Source organism: Strigops habroptila, chromosome 6 (assembly GCF_004027225.2).
Source record: "Strigops habroptila isolate Jane chromosome 6, bStrHab1.2.pri, whole genome shotgun sequence".
Lineage (NCBI taxonomy): Eukaryota > Metazoa > Chordata > Aves > Psittaciformes > Psittacidae > Strigops > Strigops habroptila.
Window position 1 is genome coordinate 799,672 of NC_044282.2, and position 17,558 is coordinate 817,229.

The window sequence follows — 17,558 nt, forward strand, 5'->3', positions numbered from 1 at the left end:
AGAGGAACACAGACACACTGGGAGCTCTGTATTCACCTGGCTGAGCGCAGCTGCTAAAAGACATGAGAAAGCCGAAGCTTCCCTTCGCAAATTGGGAACGAGTTAGCTGAAATTCACCCCAGAAAACACCAGACTATCAAAACCATGTTACACCCGGTCAGTTTTACCTTGCTGTGATTTATTCTGTGTTTTGTACTTTGTCAAGCAAGCTGTCAACAGCACACATCAAGTACAAGAGAAGAGTGTGTTGTAGCTGCTTATCTTGTTCTTTGCCATTATTGTGACAGTACCAAGCCAGGCCTCTTGCAGATCAAGCACCACACTGGGCTCTCCAAGAGCACAGAGCAATTTTCATTGCAACAGTTTCATTTAAAATATTCCTCTTTTGTGATTATTGATTTAAGATGTGCCAACAGGAGGGAAGAAGAATTGAAATTGGTGCAGCTGTGAAGCGAAGCTGCCCATATTAGTAGCCAGTGTTGCAGCTAAACAGATCAAGAAAAGTAAACATGTGGCAAATAGTATGGTCAGGGAGGGAAATGGTATAAATGACTGTGTTATCCCTGGCAGTGGGAATAAGAGGGTTTGATTTTTAAGTATTAGATTTGGGCAGGCTTTTCCACTTGGAACGTATGTAATTTGCTTTTCTCCCTGCAGGCAAATCACCTCAGTTGTTTATTTAAGTGTGACATATTTATCAAGCCAGAGCTGACAGATGAGCTGCCATCCCAGATTCCACACAAAATCACTCAGGTGCTGGCCAGCCTTTGGGAACAGCTAAATGACTAATTCTGTGTGGTTTTAAACTGATCCTCCATTTGTTTGCTGTCAGGTACAACACCAACCATGGAGAATGACCAGCCTCCCCCCTCACCTGGGCAGGACATCCAGGGGCAGAGCGGGGACAAACCTGCCCCTGGCTCTCAGCCCCCTGCTTCAGCACCCATGGAGCAGCCAAGCACCCGCCCTGAAGCAGCCATGTGTGATATCTCGGAGGAGCTGAGCCGGCAGCTGGAGGATATTATTAAAACCTATGGGTCTGCTGTGAGCCTGATGGAGAAGGAAAGTGCCACTACAGAAACTGACAGGCCTGAGAAGGGAGAGCCAGGCAGCATGGAGGATGTGGAGTATGAAGATGCAAATGAGGACAGTGAGAAAGAGAAGCTGGCTCCTGGGGATGCCTCCAGAGCAAAGGAGGCCAGCAGCAGCAAGGAGCAAAAGCTAGAGAAGAAAATCCTGAAAGGACTAGGCAAGTACTTGCATACTTTCACAGCCCTTCTGTAAACAGAAGGAAAAACTCCTGGGTTCTTACTCTTCCCCATGTTAAGCCGCTGCTGTGGATGATACAGACCTCTAGTTACCACTGAAAATTACGGCAACTCTTACAACTTTTCTTGAACTGATAACTACCTTTGGCAATTATCCAACAGATACATGTAGGCTGTATCAGATATTAGTCCTTTTAAAAAGACAAAATCTTAGGATTATATCACATAATTCTGATGTATGTACTATTGGGCTGTCCAAATTAGTTAGCCAAAGCTATGAGTCTGATGACACACTCTGCAAAGTTGCTTCTTAGGCAAAGGAAAGCCTGGCCTCTTGTTTGTGCCGCAGTAAATTTGTTTCTCCTCCTGCTTCCTCAGGTATTACTTATCACATGTTACAATGGTGCTAATGGTGCTACCACGTGCCATGGAAATCTGCAGAACAAGTTCACTGTTATGCCCGGGTTACCTTTCGTCTAGCAGACCTCCGGACTCATCACAGACTGTATGAAATAAGCCAATAAGTTTATTCTCTCTAAGCACAACGCTTAGAGAGCAGCTTGCCCATGGCAGGACTCTTAGCTGAGCTAGAAGGAAGTCTCAGCAGGTTTTTGTAAAGTACGTCCTTTCCGCTGGACAGCCGCTAGAGAGCGATGTGGTTACGTCCCAATCTAGCCAACATGGCATTCATCTCCCTTCCTACATTTAACTCAGGTCAATCTTCAAGCCTCTCCTTTGCGTGAGAACCCAAAACCAGCAGCAGACTAAGCCTATAGAAAAATCACTGCAGGACGTTCTTACAGACAAGGGACTAAGCGTAGGACAGAGCACGAGGGTTTTTTTCCCCCAAATTCCTTGAATATCCAGGAAAAGAAAGTTCAGCAGCTTCTGTTGTCTTGGGTTCAGTGCAGTTATTAGTGCACTTTCTAAGATCAGTGAAAACACTACCAAAGCACAGTTTTCACTCCAGGATTTTATTTAAGCTCTTTTCCTTTTAAGCTTTTAACTTGTTTATACTGGTGCGGTAGAGAGAACTCAGTGTGAAAGTGGATTTTCCCCACAGGCAGTATTCCTGAACTGCACTAGACTTGGAGCAGAAAAAGTCCAACCTCTCACAGCTTCAGGAAAGAGGAGCATTTGGAAAAGCACTGCCAAGCCCGTGGCATCACAGCCATCCTTATCTCCAGGGACACCGGAGAGATTTTGTATTTGATGAATAATCGGTGTTCAAGCTTCAGCTCACACTCAGGGCTGAAATGAGTACTAAAGGTATCAGAAGAGAAGCAATACGTAAATGGCTGTGCAGTGATTTAGCTGTGCATGCCCAGATAGTTATTAGACTGTCTCTGGTACCTGTACTCCCTTCATCAAGTCAAGGAACTGATTTACACCTCTATCATGTAGCCCAGACCTGGCTGGCAGTAACTAACTGCTCTCTGAATGTTTCCATCAACACCATAGTCTTTATACCTAACTTAATCTTCCTTATGTCTTGTATGGGTTGAGCAGCACTCAACCCATACTAGGAGGAGGAGCTGAGTACACGAGCTTTGATCAGTTTTCGCCTGCAAATAGATCTGGTTTCTGAGTTTCCATCTTATTTCAGTCAAATATTCCATATATGTGACCCAGTAATGTTGCAAAAATATTAAATGAAAATCAGATTATACAGGACAAGCATTTCACAGCCAATGCTTTTGCTAGAAGACAGCAGATTACTGAGGTCTGAAATGAAGGAAAATTTAAGCATGATTGTTCTTATGGGGAGAAGAAAAATCCAGAAATTCGTTGCAAAAATTATTCCTTTCTTCCAAAATGCCCCATTTCTCACAGAGTTTTCACAAACAACCAATTTCACAACAGTACGTGAGCTACGAGCTACCTCAACTGTCAAATCTCTGCTGCCTTTTTTTTATTTTTAAGGAAAGGAAGCCACCTTACTGATGCAAAGCTTGAACAAGCTGAATACTCCAGAGGAGAAGCTGGACCTGTTATTTAAGAAGTATGCTGAGCTGGTTAGTACAGCATTGGTTCTTTTCTGTGCAAACTGTCTATACAGGAAGGTATAAAAAACATATGCCGTGCAGCATGGTCAAACCTCATGTAGTGGTAGCATCTGTCCTGGTAATTGAATCCCAAAATAATTGTCAGGGTCAAATAATCAATTATGAGTCAGAAGGAGAAAAAAAGTAAAATGTGATGAAAACAAGCTGGACTTTGGGTTAAAAAACTGATAAGGCAGAATATTTGTACTTAGAGGCAATTCTGCCAAACCAACCCACACTGGAGACTAGTGTCTCTGCTCCTGCCTTCCCCTTCTGCAAGGAGTTTTGCATACCTCTGTGTGTGAGTATTGCTTTAAACTGCCTATCAGTGATTTAACCAACATGAAAATAAATCATGGCTTAGTATAAAATGTTAGGAAGCAGAAAATCAGAAAACAGAGAACTGAGGCTAATCATGACAGAAACTACAACACAGTGAAATGAAGAGTCAAAGCCCCTGCCACTGTAATGTCACCCCTGTAGCACTGCCACCTGCCTGACTCTGTTCTTTCCATACTCAAGGTGGGTTATTTTCAGATCAAGTGTTTTCTTCTAAGTCGTTAAAAGGGCTGTATGTCCTTAAGCTGTGGAAATCTTACAAATGAGAAGGCTGCAGCATTTTACAGTTTGTGGAGTGCTGAAAAATGTGCTAAGCAGAACATTGACTTTGTAATTGGTTTTATGCACAGATGTGTCCATGTCTCATCATAATGTGAAGTTCAGCTTTCCCTTTTTTCATGTAAAATCCTCTGATTTCATAATATGGTCTCAGGCTGTTTATGGTTTAGCTCATGCTTAAAGGGACTTCATGGCCACGGATTAACTGAAAGGGGTCTTTTTCCTCTATAATGTACTATCTCCACTGCATTCAAATATCCCTGGAGCACTGTATAAAACAGGGGCCATATTGCCGGTAACCCATGTGGGAGAAAGGTGCTAAAACAAAAATATTGAGTATTCATTTTTGACATCCTGTGTAATGTCACTAAATTAGGGGTGTAGTGTGATTAACTTGTCAGCAGTAAGCTGTAGTAGTTACCATTCTTTGCTCCCTCTTGTCCATCCTCATCAAACACTTCAGGTCACTTTTTGCTTTTGCTGAGTTGTTTTCCAGCCAGATCAGTTCCCTGATCGAGTGAACCATGTGGTGACACAAACACTTGTTGCAGCACAGCGCAGGGGACGGTGCAGCCATGTGCCAGGATGTGCTGGGTGCTGGCAGTGCCTTCAGCCCTGTTGGCTACTGCTGCTGCTGGCTGTGGTTTAAGAGGCTGCCTCTGCTTGGGCACCCTGTGCAGTACCAGCACTACCCCACAGCCAGCCAGCTATATATTTAACTGTTATATATATTTAACTGTTAGTACATGCCCTAGCACACTCTGTAGCAAGAGCTACACCAAAAAATGGAAGGCATCAGGGAGCGCAGGGCTGGTGTGAAGGAAGCCATGGCTGCAGGGACAGGAAAGGGAGTCAGTGTAGCCCTTTGGGTACAAGCTGTGCCACGCTTCTTGCCATTAGAGAAGATTTTATTCACTAATAGTGGTGCAGGCAGAGTGGTTGGCGTTAGTAAGGCAGGCTGTGCTTTACTTCAGCTTTTTTCTACAACAGCTGTTGCAGAATTGCATGTAACCAGCTTATTTTCAGTGGTCCAGAGGGTCTCACAAGTGCTGCGTGCAAGAACTAACCAGTAATAAATAAAAATAAGTGTTGCCATTGTCTTCAGTGGGGTCAAGATAAAACTTTTTTTCTAAGTGGAGAGTTTGTCTCTCTAGGTCAGCCTTCCAAAATCAGGATTGCTTCTATTTGTAGTTAGTTTTAGCCAATATTAATTATTCTTAAAAATTTATCATTGGTGGCCTTTTTGTCATTCCTATTTACCAGTGAATTCCCTTCTTCAGTGCAAAAGTAAGACCATGTCTGAGACATTCCTGAGAACTTTGAAATACAAGCTTTTAGCACAAGTCATTTTTATGGGGGGGGGGGGGATGTAAAAAAATGCTCGTAAGACTTCTCATATCACGATTAAGACCTATTTTATTCTAAGCCCCCTATCTCACACAGCTTGAGTGAATCATCTAAAATTTGGATAAATCATTATCCACTCTGCACAGGCTGCGCATGCAAAATGTGGAAAAAAAAAAAAAAAAAGAACCTTTTTTTGTGTGTTTTTAAAAGAGAAAGGGCCAAAATCAAGCTTCTGAAGGAAAACAAATGTCAGCCTTAATTACAAAGAGGCTATTTTTTCCCTACAATACTAGAAAAATTATTTCAGCTAGTGCAGCTTGATTAGATACAAAAGCCCCTATTCTGATCTATGGGGGTAAAAACAGACAATTACACATGCTGAAAGTTGGGCATAATCTGTAAATATACTCCAAGCTGGTGGCTGCATTGTTTTGTGGCATGCCTAGCTGTGATTTGATTGATAATACACAGAGCTCTGTACTGTAAGTATAAATTCCAGAACATCTGCAGAAAACAAAACCTCAGGCAGAGAAAATGTAATATATGATGGCTGTTGACCTTCTTGTTTGAGCTGCACATCATTCCCTTGCACTCACAGACTTTCCCAGTCATACTGGGGTTAATAATACTAGTGGTACCATATTGCTAGGTAATGTAATCTTAATAGCAACTGTTGTTATTAAGGTTTGCAGACTGCGGCTCATGTGCTGATGTTTTTCAACCAGAAAACATCTGGACTTCAGAAATACCTCACAACGTATGCATGCCTGTAATACAGTAAGGAAGGCTGCTGTGTTTTGGAAAGGGAGAAAACCATTAAAAGCTTCAGAGGTGAAATGCATCTTTGATGTGACTGTTATGGTGTTAATCTGCAATGCAGAGAATTTTTTCAAAACAGCCAGTTATAGGCACATGTTAGAAGAAATGATGGGCTTGTATGTGGACTGGTATTAGCAATTCTGTTGCTGTCCATCATCCCCCCTCCAAATAAACCCTCCTCCCTGCCAGCCCTCTAGGGAAGGCAGGAGCAACGCACCCAGGGGAACAGCAGGATCCCAAGTGCATGTTAGGGACTGTCCATGTTTTCTTCAGTAATTACATGGAGCTAGAGAGCCCAAAAGAGGTTTGATTCACTGTAACTTGCATGTGCTCCTGTGAGGAAGAGGAACCTGGCAAGAGGTGGTGCCCACTCGTCATTTTGGGGAACACTTCCCTCCAGAGCATTCTCCTCTATCAGCAGCAAAGACCCCACACAAACAGCATCCCTGGTTTCCAGCACCTCTTTGATGGAAGCTGTTTCTTTTTCAGGAAGCTGCAAAACAGAATGAGCACCTACTGTGTTACCTCATGATCTGGAGAAATCTCACCGTGTAATGCACTACCAGCTGCTCCAGTTCCTAACGTTGAAACAAAAATAAAAACCTCACAGCTGTCCTTCAAATAAATTCAAATCAAGGAAGGAAAGGCTGAAATGGTGTGACAAGAGTGCTAAAAATTATGTTCACCCACCCACACTACAGCACACTTGGGACTGTTGTAGCAGCAGGCTTGGGACCAGCTTCAGGTCGCTCGCTCCTCCCCATTAGTGCTGATAAATACAGAACATTGCCTAAGAGGTTAAGAAAGTGCAAAGACTTTCCCAAAACCAAAAGAACTAGTTTTCTTTTCTTTCCTGTCTCTCTCTATTTCATTTTAATCCCTGTTCCCCGCCCAGCTCGAAGAACATCGTGCTGAGCAGAAAAAGCTCAAGCACCTACAGAAGAGGCAGGCCCAGATCACCAAGGAGAAGGACCAGCTGCAGAGTGAGCACAGCCGAGCCATACTCGCCCGCAGCAAGCTCGAGAGCCTGTGCCGGGAGCTCCAGAGGCACAACAAAAACCTCAAGGTGAGTGGTGGCCTTATCAAGGTACCCGGCAGTGGGAGAAAAGAAGATGCCTTCCATCTTGCTCTAGTACCAAAACAAAGAGACATTTGCATCTATGCATGCAACGTATGATTATATACATGCTGTAGACTTGAGGCCCGTTTATGCCAAGACCCCTTTATTCCTTGCTCGGAAATAGCCAAGCATTTTTGGGCATTGAGTTTGCTCACGTTAACTGTAAGCCCTCCTGGCATTAGCAGCGAGCCCAGCAGAGAGAAAACCAGTGGTGTTAACAGACCAGGCCCTGGGACTGCAGATGTTAATGCATGTGCATAGGCAGAATAACAGCTTTGCTCCAGGGGACTTACTGAAGGCTGGGCGTTGTTTTCATGTAATTTGAGCAGTTGGGCATCTTCAAGTGATCTGTGAGGGTTAGTCAATCAGGACATTTGCCTCAAGGCATCAAACCTCAAGACAAGAAGAATGCCAACACAGTTTGTGGAAGTTGTTTGGATTACAAGAATCAGTTCGAAAAGGAAATTTTGAGGAGTGTCAAAAGGCTGGGATTCATATGCCATGTCTGCCTATTGCTTGGTGCATCACACCATTTAAATGTGAAATTTATAACATGATTATGCTTCTTGAAAAATTTTAGGTTCAAGAAATATATTTCTGTTGTGATCCTCCTTTTTTCCTGAGTACGTTAGTGATGGTGGTGGTATTATTATACAAAAATCCTCTGCTTTGATCTATTCAAAATCCTACTTTATGGGGATATAGTTATGTATAAAATTACACATATGAATTGTCAGCAGCAAGAATTTCACCTGATATAATCTCTATTAAGTGTAATGGATTTTCATTCATTTCCACCAGCTCAGGAGCAGGCCTTCAGCGTCTAGCTCTGACTTCCATTATACATTGGCAAGAATATAGCTGGAAGGTGGAACGGCCACATATACGCTCAAACTGTGCACCAGGAGAAGGACAAAAGCAGTTTAAGAGACAATTAGGAAAACTAGATGCAAATCTCTGTGTGCTCAGTTATAGTAGTGCAAAACTGGTAGTGCCAATTAAATTTGTGCCTGCAATTGTACCAGACCTGAACTGTACACTTTGATATTGATCCACACTGAATTACCAGACTGTCTTTGGGCAAAATCTTTCGACAGAGATACAAGCCAATTTTTAAGTGATTTAAAGAGTACAGTGTACAGTACTTTGCATAGACTTAACTGAGATTTCTAAACAAACCATATCAGTGGAACAAATCAGTGGAAACTGGGTTATAGAGAAAAAAATCATTATATTTGGAAAACTTATTTGGAACAGGATTTGTTGAATTCCTCACACGATTTCGCAGATACCATAGGCTTATTAATCTCACTACTAGAGTGCATGATTTTTCCTTTCTCTTTGCATATAAATACTTCATTACAGATTTCAGCTTTACATTTAGGGAAGTCTCTTCCCAATGCCTTTCCACTTGTTGGACTGTTTTGTTTTGGGACCATGTCCCCTAAATAAACCTATCAATTTCAGACTCAGTTCTGGTTTTTATCCCGTACCTCTACCAGGTGAGCCAGGAAAGGTACGTGAGCTGATCAGGTAGTAGGAAGAAGTGTTGAAATTTTGGCCACTTCTTTCTAAGAACTTGGAGACTTTTCAAGTAACCCAGACTACTAGCTTCCCTCTCGTTGCTATGCTTTCAATGTAAAAACCCCCAAAGTTAAATAGGTCAGTAAGACAAAATACGCTTACAGAATGAATGAGAATTAAATTAATAAACAAAGGCATTCAATATCTTTATTTGGGTTTGTTTCTAAGAATTTTAACAGAATTATTGGAATATTTGCCTTTAAGCTTTAGCTCCTGGAGATTTGTGAATCTCCAGAATCTCATCTCTGTTTATTTAAATGAATACCATTTTCTTCCACTTATGACTGTACTGAGAGGGCCCAAAACAGGGGAGTCCATTAAATATTATTTTTAAAATCTCCTGCTTAAGTAATTTTTATTTTAGTTTTGGCAAGACAGAGTGCTGATTCATAATTTTTTAGCACTTGGGATTAACACTTCTGATTATGTTCCAAAGTGTAGGAGATTGCGTCATTTCAATAGCAAAGGAGAATCTGGCCTGGCCGGATCATGGAACTCCCCTGACTTACCATGTGGTACATTATATGCACATCACGTCACGTGAATGTCATCTTCACTCATCTGGTGTGTGGAATTCCCATTAACTGGAGATCAGTGCAGCCAAGTGGTGATGAATATGCAATGCAGAGCTGCACTGAAAATCCACAGGACAGATCAGAGAAGAAAAATTTCTAGTTAGCATTGGATACTGGCCTCAAAATCTGTCTTACAGTCCAGCTATCCAGATTATTTCCTTGCAGCTACACTTCACAGCAGAAAACAGATGTTTAATTCTCCCTCCAAGAAATGCGGAATAAATATTCGTGAAATAGCAGAATGTGTTCCCACTGCAACAGAGAGTAGCTCTGATAAAACCAACAGCAACTCCTTTCTCTGCCTGGTATTCACGTTCTGCCAATTATCTGACAATTTGGTGGCTACTTAGCATCTTGTAGTGACATGAACATCTCAGGTCCCTTGTCCTTCCTGCTATTAGGCATTAAGCAATGACTTTCATACAAATGTCATGAAAGTCAACAGCTTTGATTATGGGCTCAGCTCCAAACTGGCTCAGACCATGGTGCCTGAGAATGAAGAGAATGATTAATTGAAAATTAAGATTCTGCACTCATATCATCTCAACTGATATGGCTTCAGCAGACCAACAGTCTTCTTGAGTTGCCCCAGGGAGGCATGAGAACCAGAGACAATCCTGCCCTGCTGTTTGCAAATTGTCACACATTCCAGGGATAAATCCCAAACTGCAAAATATCCTTGTCTTAATTTTACAAAGTTTTATTCAGTGCATTTTTACATTTTTAGCAATAGAACAGAAGACTGAGAGCAGTACTGCAGTAGAACACAAGAATCTTTGATACATCTTTGATAGGGTAGGTATGGAGCACAAAGACAAGGACAGAGGAAAGGGAATAATGGTTTATGGTCAGAGTTCAGTCTTCCACAAAGAGAAATCTAAAAAGAATTTATGATGATTTATTTTTCTCACTAAAACTGAACATTTACTTTCAAACTATTAAAAGAATAAGCACAGAGTGAAGCAGCTGGCAAGGCCAAGCGTGGTTTGCAAGTTATGAATTCACCATGATGATGCTGAGAAGTCACCACCCCTGACACCTTCTTGCTCCCTGCAACTAAGAAAGCCAGGAGCTCTGGACTCCACACAGCTATTTCAGCTGCAACAGCAGTAGCATAAAACAGAAGTCAGTCTTCAAGCCTCCAACTTGGGGGGAAACTTAAGGATCTTACTTTACATTATGGCGTTTTGAAATGGGAAGTACTAAGGAACCTGTTGGAAAAAGGTGCATTTTCTCAGGTTACGGAGACAGGTATAAGCAAAGAGATGGGGCTGCAGCCTTGTGATAATAAAAGTTGAGTGACGCCAACTATTTGGGGTTTGCTAGACTGTGCCTGTCCAGGTGAGGTAGGTAAAGGGGAGCTGGCGCCACAGCCCCAGAACAGAGCTAGCAGGGATTCAAGGCTCTGCTTGTGGCATGTAGCATCGGCCCCCTCCCTGGCTCCAGTGCAGATGCAGCTTCAGCCATAGGCTTTTACAGCTAGTAAAAGCTCAGGTTTAAAGCAGACACCTCCAAAGACCTATCACTATTCCCAGGGTATTATCAGTAGAACCTAGAAACCTCTGAGATTGAAACTGTATTACCTTAGGGATCAGGCACCGGCCTAACATCAGCTGGGTATTGACAGCATTGGCATGGCAGAGCACTGAGGCACAGAGGGTTTTGTTCCTTGGCACAGGGAAGAGGCAATGCCTGCAGGTCCCTGCACAATGCCATAGCCACACAGTTGCCCTTCTGCTCAGCCAGCTCTTCTCACTCACACCCACCCTTAATCTGTGCCTGGGATCTCAGGGATTTCAGAAATCTCTTCCGTTTTATGAGGGACTCTGAGGAGCTCTCTGGGGCACAGCCAGACCCCCCAGCAAATATCCTCCTCAGATGTCTTTTTCTCTGAAGCAGAAGAGGTCAAGAGAAATAATGTGCCCTGCAACTAAATGCTTCCTGGCTCAGTGTCTTTAACCTTGAATATTTGTATTGTCTCTGTGCTCTGTATAATTATTCTACCTCAGAAGAGAGGATGAGTAGGAAATAAGATCCTCTGAGTAACACATGCATAGAGGTGTGTTTGGTTTTTTGTTTTTTACATTTGCATGATTGCTGTTCTCAGGATGTCTCATTTCACCTTGTAACAGAAATGTTCAGTGTGACATACGCATGATTCACTGATTTTTTATTTTATATTCAGCTGGATTTATTACTCCAGAGCGCTATAAATCACAGTAGTGACGTGTTATAACACCATTTCCTCCACTGGAACAATAAAGTACTTTTGAGGAAGGATGTTTTGAAGCCATAGAAATAGGACTCCAGACATGCAAGTTCAATTTCTCACTCTCTCTCTGACTTCTTGAAGTGGAAGCACCTGGTCACTCTTCTCCCTGCTAAGGGCTGCACCTGTACAATTGAGAACTAAAAGGCTTGAGCAGTTTTTCAAACAGTGTATTAGAGGTAAAGTGGAGTTCTGACTTGACCAAAACTATCTAGGAATTCAAGTTAAATCTGGCAAAGTTTTGAACAAAAATAATAAAGAACTGCTTGTAAACATCCCCTCTCGAAAGAAAATTAAATATTTCATTTGGGAATGCTAAAGTGGTTGATTTAAAACACCTTTTGAGTAGCATTTTTAACTCTACTTTGGAACAGCATTTGTGTTTCAATATTGGACTAAGAAGAGCTAACCAAAAAGTAACCACAAACAACACAGCTCTATTTCTGGTCAAGCAAAATGTTTCAGGCTAAATCAAAATCATTCTCACCAATGTAAAAAATAAATAAATATTGGAGAGCTTCTCTTTCACCTTGCTGCAAATTTTGTGTGTGTCCAATTTCATCACAGGTACTGAACCAGGACCCCCCCCCCCCAAGTCATTTGCTCAGCTCTATCTGAAATTATTTCTTCCTGTTAAGAGTGAGAGTCCTTCTGGGCTCGTACTTTGTTTTACTCTGTCTGTGAGTACACTCATGTGTTCTCGTGTAAACTGCAGAGCACAGCAAGGCTTCATGGTGATTTCTTTCCACTACGGTATTATGAGCACTAATGGCTCCAATACTTTCCTCCCATCATCCAAGGTGTTGTCATCTCTGTCACTCCACAATCAGCAGGAGGACAAACATCCCCAACCTTGAACAGCAGCTGTCCAAGATCAGGCTTGTGTTGTGCATGCTAAGTAGAAATTGGGTCATTTGGTATTCATCTTTCTTGAAGACTAGAGCCTGAATCTACACCTTTTATGTCAAATTTATGATATAAATTATACCTCGTTAGAGTCAGCTAAGGCTTTATTCAAGTACATTTATAGAAACTATCCATATGCAGTGTTATCAGAGATTTTTATGTAAATTACTATGATAGCTGAAACCTTATTAGAGTATGCCATTTGCATGCTGCAGAGTGGATTCTTACCGTGGTTCTGGCATGATTTGTAACTACAGAAGATACTGTCCTAGCCACTGCACATCAGGATTACATTCCCCAGACGGGCAGGCTGCCCTGGAAGAAAATAAGCCGGGAATAAAAATAGACTATATTTCTGGATCCAAAGCAATGAATCCAGATTCTTTCTGCATTATCTTTTATATCCAAATCCAAAACAGAATTTCAATAACTTTAAAAAAAAAAAAAAAAAAATCTCCAGGAGTCTCCAGGCAAAATTCTGATTCTCTGCTTTGATTCTGTAAGAAACAGCTCACAAGCTTTCCTTAATTCCATTACCTAATAATTCAGTGCAAATGTTAGTGTCAATTAAAAAGTTAGGAAAGAAAAATTGAGGAATTGGGAGGAATTTACAGAAAGTGATAGATTTCTCTTAAACATTAAAATCCCAAAGACCATAAATTTGATATGACAATTCCTGATTAAAAGGAGGCAATTTAAAGGGTGATTTTTTAATTAAATCAAAAATAATTTTGATAAAAGAGCTTTTGTCTACTTCCTCTGAGTATCTTCTTCCAAACCAAAAGCTGTGCTGCAGTATTATGAATCAAGACATGCATCTATGTTCCCTTTCCAGGTTTGCTTTGATCTGAAGCTGCTCTACATCCATCTTTGTAAAGGCAAATTCCTAGTTTCCTAATTTTTTCAAGGCCACTGTGTAATTTGCTGTGTAAATTTAGAATCACACCTAATGCTGGAGCAGATGAAAGCAAGAAAATCTCCAAAGAGGAATGCAAACACATATAATCCTTCAAAGGGAAGCCTTATGCTACTCTGAAACATTATCTTTCTGGAACGTCTTATTATGTGTCTTACTTACATGACTGCATTCTCTCCCATTCAACAACAGGAGGAAACAATTCAGCGGGCACGGGAGGAAGATGAGAAGAGGAAAGAAATAACTAATCATTTCCAAGGCACGCTGAGTGAAATCCAGGCACAGATCGAGCAGCAAAGTGAGAGGAACATGAAGCTCTGCCAGGAGAACACGGAGCTTGCAGAGAAGCTGAAAAGCATCATCGACCAGTACGAGCTGCGGGAAGAGGTGAGAGCAATGCCCTGGCTGCCTGCAGGGACAGGCAGCAAACCCGGCTTCCCTGGGGGAAAGCAGAAAGTATTGCTAGCCTTTCCTCCCCACTGGCTATCATTTGGGTGTCTCATGGAGGTAATGAGGGCAGTCCTCCAAGCGGGTCTATGCATGCAGCAAGCCAACTAGACTCTGTGTGACAAATTCTGTCCACACAGGCCAGCAGGTTGTGTGGACCAGCACCCTGCCTGCAGCACCCACCACAGCCTTGCTGCTCTGGGGACAAGAACCAAGACACCCAAGCAGCAAAGTGTACCAGCCACCTGCTAAGCTGCTCCCTGTCCCTCTCACAGCTTCCCCAAGTCCCCAGGGACCTCCCCCAGCGCTCCTTTCCTGCTTCTCCTAAGTCACCCCCCAAGCACCTCCCAGCTGCCATATTTTTGGACAGCCTGCTTTGCTGATGATGCCAGATACACTTGTGTTCCCTCTGGACACAGGTTGCAGAGAAGGGCTCTGATGTAAATGCTTTGACCCTTCCCCAGAAGCAGAAAATTAAAACAATAAATAAAGAAGGCCCTTTGCATTGGAATAGATTCTTTTTTGCAGGCACAATGCTCACTGTAAGATCTGGCAGGTAATAGCCAGTTGGGAAATTATTCCTTCTGTACACATAAGAGTTGGTCAGAAAATTTTGACACAAAACATCCCTTCAGTAAGATCCCAAAGTACCTTTTTTTTTATTATTTTCTGACAAACGCTAAAAAACATCACAATGGGTCTTTTTATTGTTTCTAAATACATTTACTGTGAGCCTCAGTGCAATCAGACAACATTATCATACTGAATAAAACATAAGTAATCTGTTTTTACAATTTGGAATGCCCAATACAATACATGCATTACTAAATCTATTGAATCATGTATGAAGTCTTATGCTGAATGAAGGTAATGTACATTCCTGTCTTGTGGTTTCTATGAGAAGAAGACGCAAAGCAGAGGGATGCGCTCAGAATATTTGCTCCTACGAATTTTATCTGAATGAATCAAGAGTGAAGAGTTTTATCAGCAACATTTACCTCCCAAAGGTCACCATGAAGCCAGACATTATACAGAGTAGAGGATGCCTCTGGCTCAGCTGATCTGATCTCCTCCGCATCTCCACTTATGCACTTTCACCCAGGTCCTCCAAGCCCACATCGTGCATGTGTGGCCAGAGCAGAGGGGATGTACAGGGCTTGTACTTAGAGAGCTGTGTACATGCTCCCAAGTACAGCGAGTGCAACATGTTTTTACACATTTATCCACACAGTGGCTTAGATCTGCTGGCCACTTAACAGCTCAAAAAAGTGTCCTCCTTGTGTATTTATTATTGATGAGCAATTATTTGATCTTCAGTTATATTGGATTATACTGATGACTTTATATGGCCTTCCCAAGGGGTCAATTTGACCGAAGGATTCAGTTTTACTGCCATGGAACTGGCAAAGACTCTGAAGTATTTTATTTTATTTTATTTTATTTTATATTATTTTATTTTATTTTATTCATAAAATAAATCAAAATAGGTGATGTAAACAGGTTTCCCTTCCCATGCAAATTCTGGCACAATTTGTTCTTGTCAGTGCTGTAGTTTTTTAATAATTACAATAGGTTGGAAGTTTTCCTGTATTGCAATGTTTTTGTCTTACAAGCATTCCAGAAGATAGCTGTACATGTGTGAGCATGAAGGTCTGCTTACATAATTAAACCTGCACATTCAGCAGAATTTATTTTCTTACAGCACCTTGATAAAATATTTAAGCACAGAGAACTTCAACAGAAACTGGTGGATGCCAAGTTGGAGCAGTCTCAGGAAATGATGAAGGAAGCCGAGGAGCGACATCAGAAAGAAAAGGAATATGTACTTACCCTTCTAATCTGTCTGTCTCTTATCTAACGTTAGGTCAAAGTGAGCCCTGCATGCTGTTTCACTAATATATTGGTTCTTCAGGTCCGAGATGGCTTAAGGTAGCAGAGATGCTTTTATTGCTACTGTCAATGCTCAGTGTAAAGGAACAGCCTCTGAAAGGCTGCTTCCATTGCCATTTACAGATCTTGAAGCTAACTGCAGAGTGGTAGGTTAGAGCACAGACTGCACTAGCTAACTCAGCATTACTACACAGCTGATTCAGTGTGATGGGTCAGGTGATGCCATTAGTTTTCAAACGCCTCTGATGTTTGAAACTCCATCTCCCCACATGATAAAGAGCACATTTAAACAGTCAGAGAAGAGAACAAGAACATGGGATTAACATGAGATGGCTGAATGCTACTATCCCCCTAGTCTCAGAGCCTCCCCAGGCATCCTCCTGTGGGTCCGGTGGAGAAGGCTGCACTGATCTAATACTGTAACGGCTTTCTCAAAGGCCAATTTGATGTAGGGATTCAATTTCACTACCATCCCATAACTGCACAAGATCTCTGCACTGATCTTGTGGCTGGAATACCCACTCCTGCTCAACTTTACTCCCAGCTAAAAGCTGAGGGGGAAGAGGAGCTTTACGTGTGCACATCTGCATGTCACTGCATGACATTTTTTGGTCCAGCTCAGTTATTTCCTTTCCCTGTGATGCCTATGTAAAGCTGAACCCCAAAATTTCATTCATGACCATTGATTCTTGGTAGGTTCAAATCCTAGGAAACATTTCCAAGAAATCTTTTGCAATGACAAAGCAAATTTGGGCTTACTTTATTGCTGTCACTGGGAGTTCTGCTACTGAGTACCAGATTTCAGATAAATCTGAATGGGGGAAAAAAACAAACAACAAAACCAAACAAACCACAAAAAACCCAAGCAAACAAAAACAAAAAATCCAAACAAACAAAAAAACACCAACAAAAACAACAGAAGAAAGCTGACATATACAGCTTTCTATCAATGATCTTTCTTACTGTGCCTCACAGAACATGAATTTTGGGGTTGCCTGTTGCCTGTGACTGGCCCTGTTTCTCGCCAGACCTTCGTGTAGCTTATCCAGAACTGACATGCCCAGTTTTGGTATTTTAATTTCTTCTAAAGCAGTGAACGTCATCGCTATCTACATTTGGGAGTGGGAGACTTTCTTTGTGGCTTTGCTATGTATGACTAGCACCTATGAAATAGCAGGTTTGAAAAGAAGCTACAAAGCCTTTAGGCAGTGGGTGTATAATGATATGCACCATGCACAAAGAAAATTTTTTATACTGTCCAAAGTAATGCTTAAAAACCCTGCCTTTGATGTAGGCTTGTGATGTATGGCTAGCATCACCTTAGAGCAAAGTACATTTAGCTGAAGAACTGAAGTGACTGGCCAAAAGCCATGCAATAAATCAAGGCATGATTAGCATGTCATGATTCATCACAGGTAGCCCAGCACCCAGAGAGCTGGCCTACACTTGTCTCCCACCTTAATCCTATTGATGAGCTCTTAGTCCCACCCACCGAGCTATTGTGCTAATGTCTGTGGGAGTAATGTATATGTATCTGTATGTGTGAAATCAAGGTGGTTTTGATGGAGTCCTCTCATTTAGCTGTATTTCTCTCCAGCTCAGTAATGTGCAAAGCCAGAGCCTTACTGCATTCAGTATCCTGTCATCTGAGGGAATAGCTTTCAAAACCTTTCTCTCCATACCATTTTTTACACTCCTGCACATGACTTTTGCTGTAGGATTTTGCAGATGTCTTTAAATGATTTTTTTTGTTT

The 17,558-nt window shown here is 41.8% G+C and overlaps 1 protein-coding gene across 1 annotated transcript in view; it reads left to right on the top strand.

The window, feature by feature from the left end:
* Positions 1-846: 846 nt before the first annotated feature.
* Positions 847-17,558, top strand: part of TXLNB (taxilin beta) — a 28,030-nt gene continuing 11,318 nt past the window's right edge. The window contains exons 1-5 of the mRNA XM_030489629.1: positions 847-1,249; positions 3,192-3,283; positions 6,993-7,163; positions 13,660-13,854; positions 15,617-15,736. Coding sequence (XP_030345489.1) covers positions 847-1,249; positions 3,192-3,283; positions 6,993-7,163; positions 13,660-13,854; positions 15,617-15,736 — 981 coding nt within the window. The remainder of the gene's footprint in view (positions 1,250-3,191; positions 3,284-6,992; positions 7,164-13,659; positions 13,855-15,616; positions 15,737-17,558) is intronic.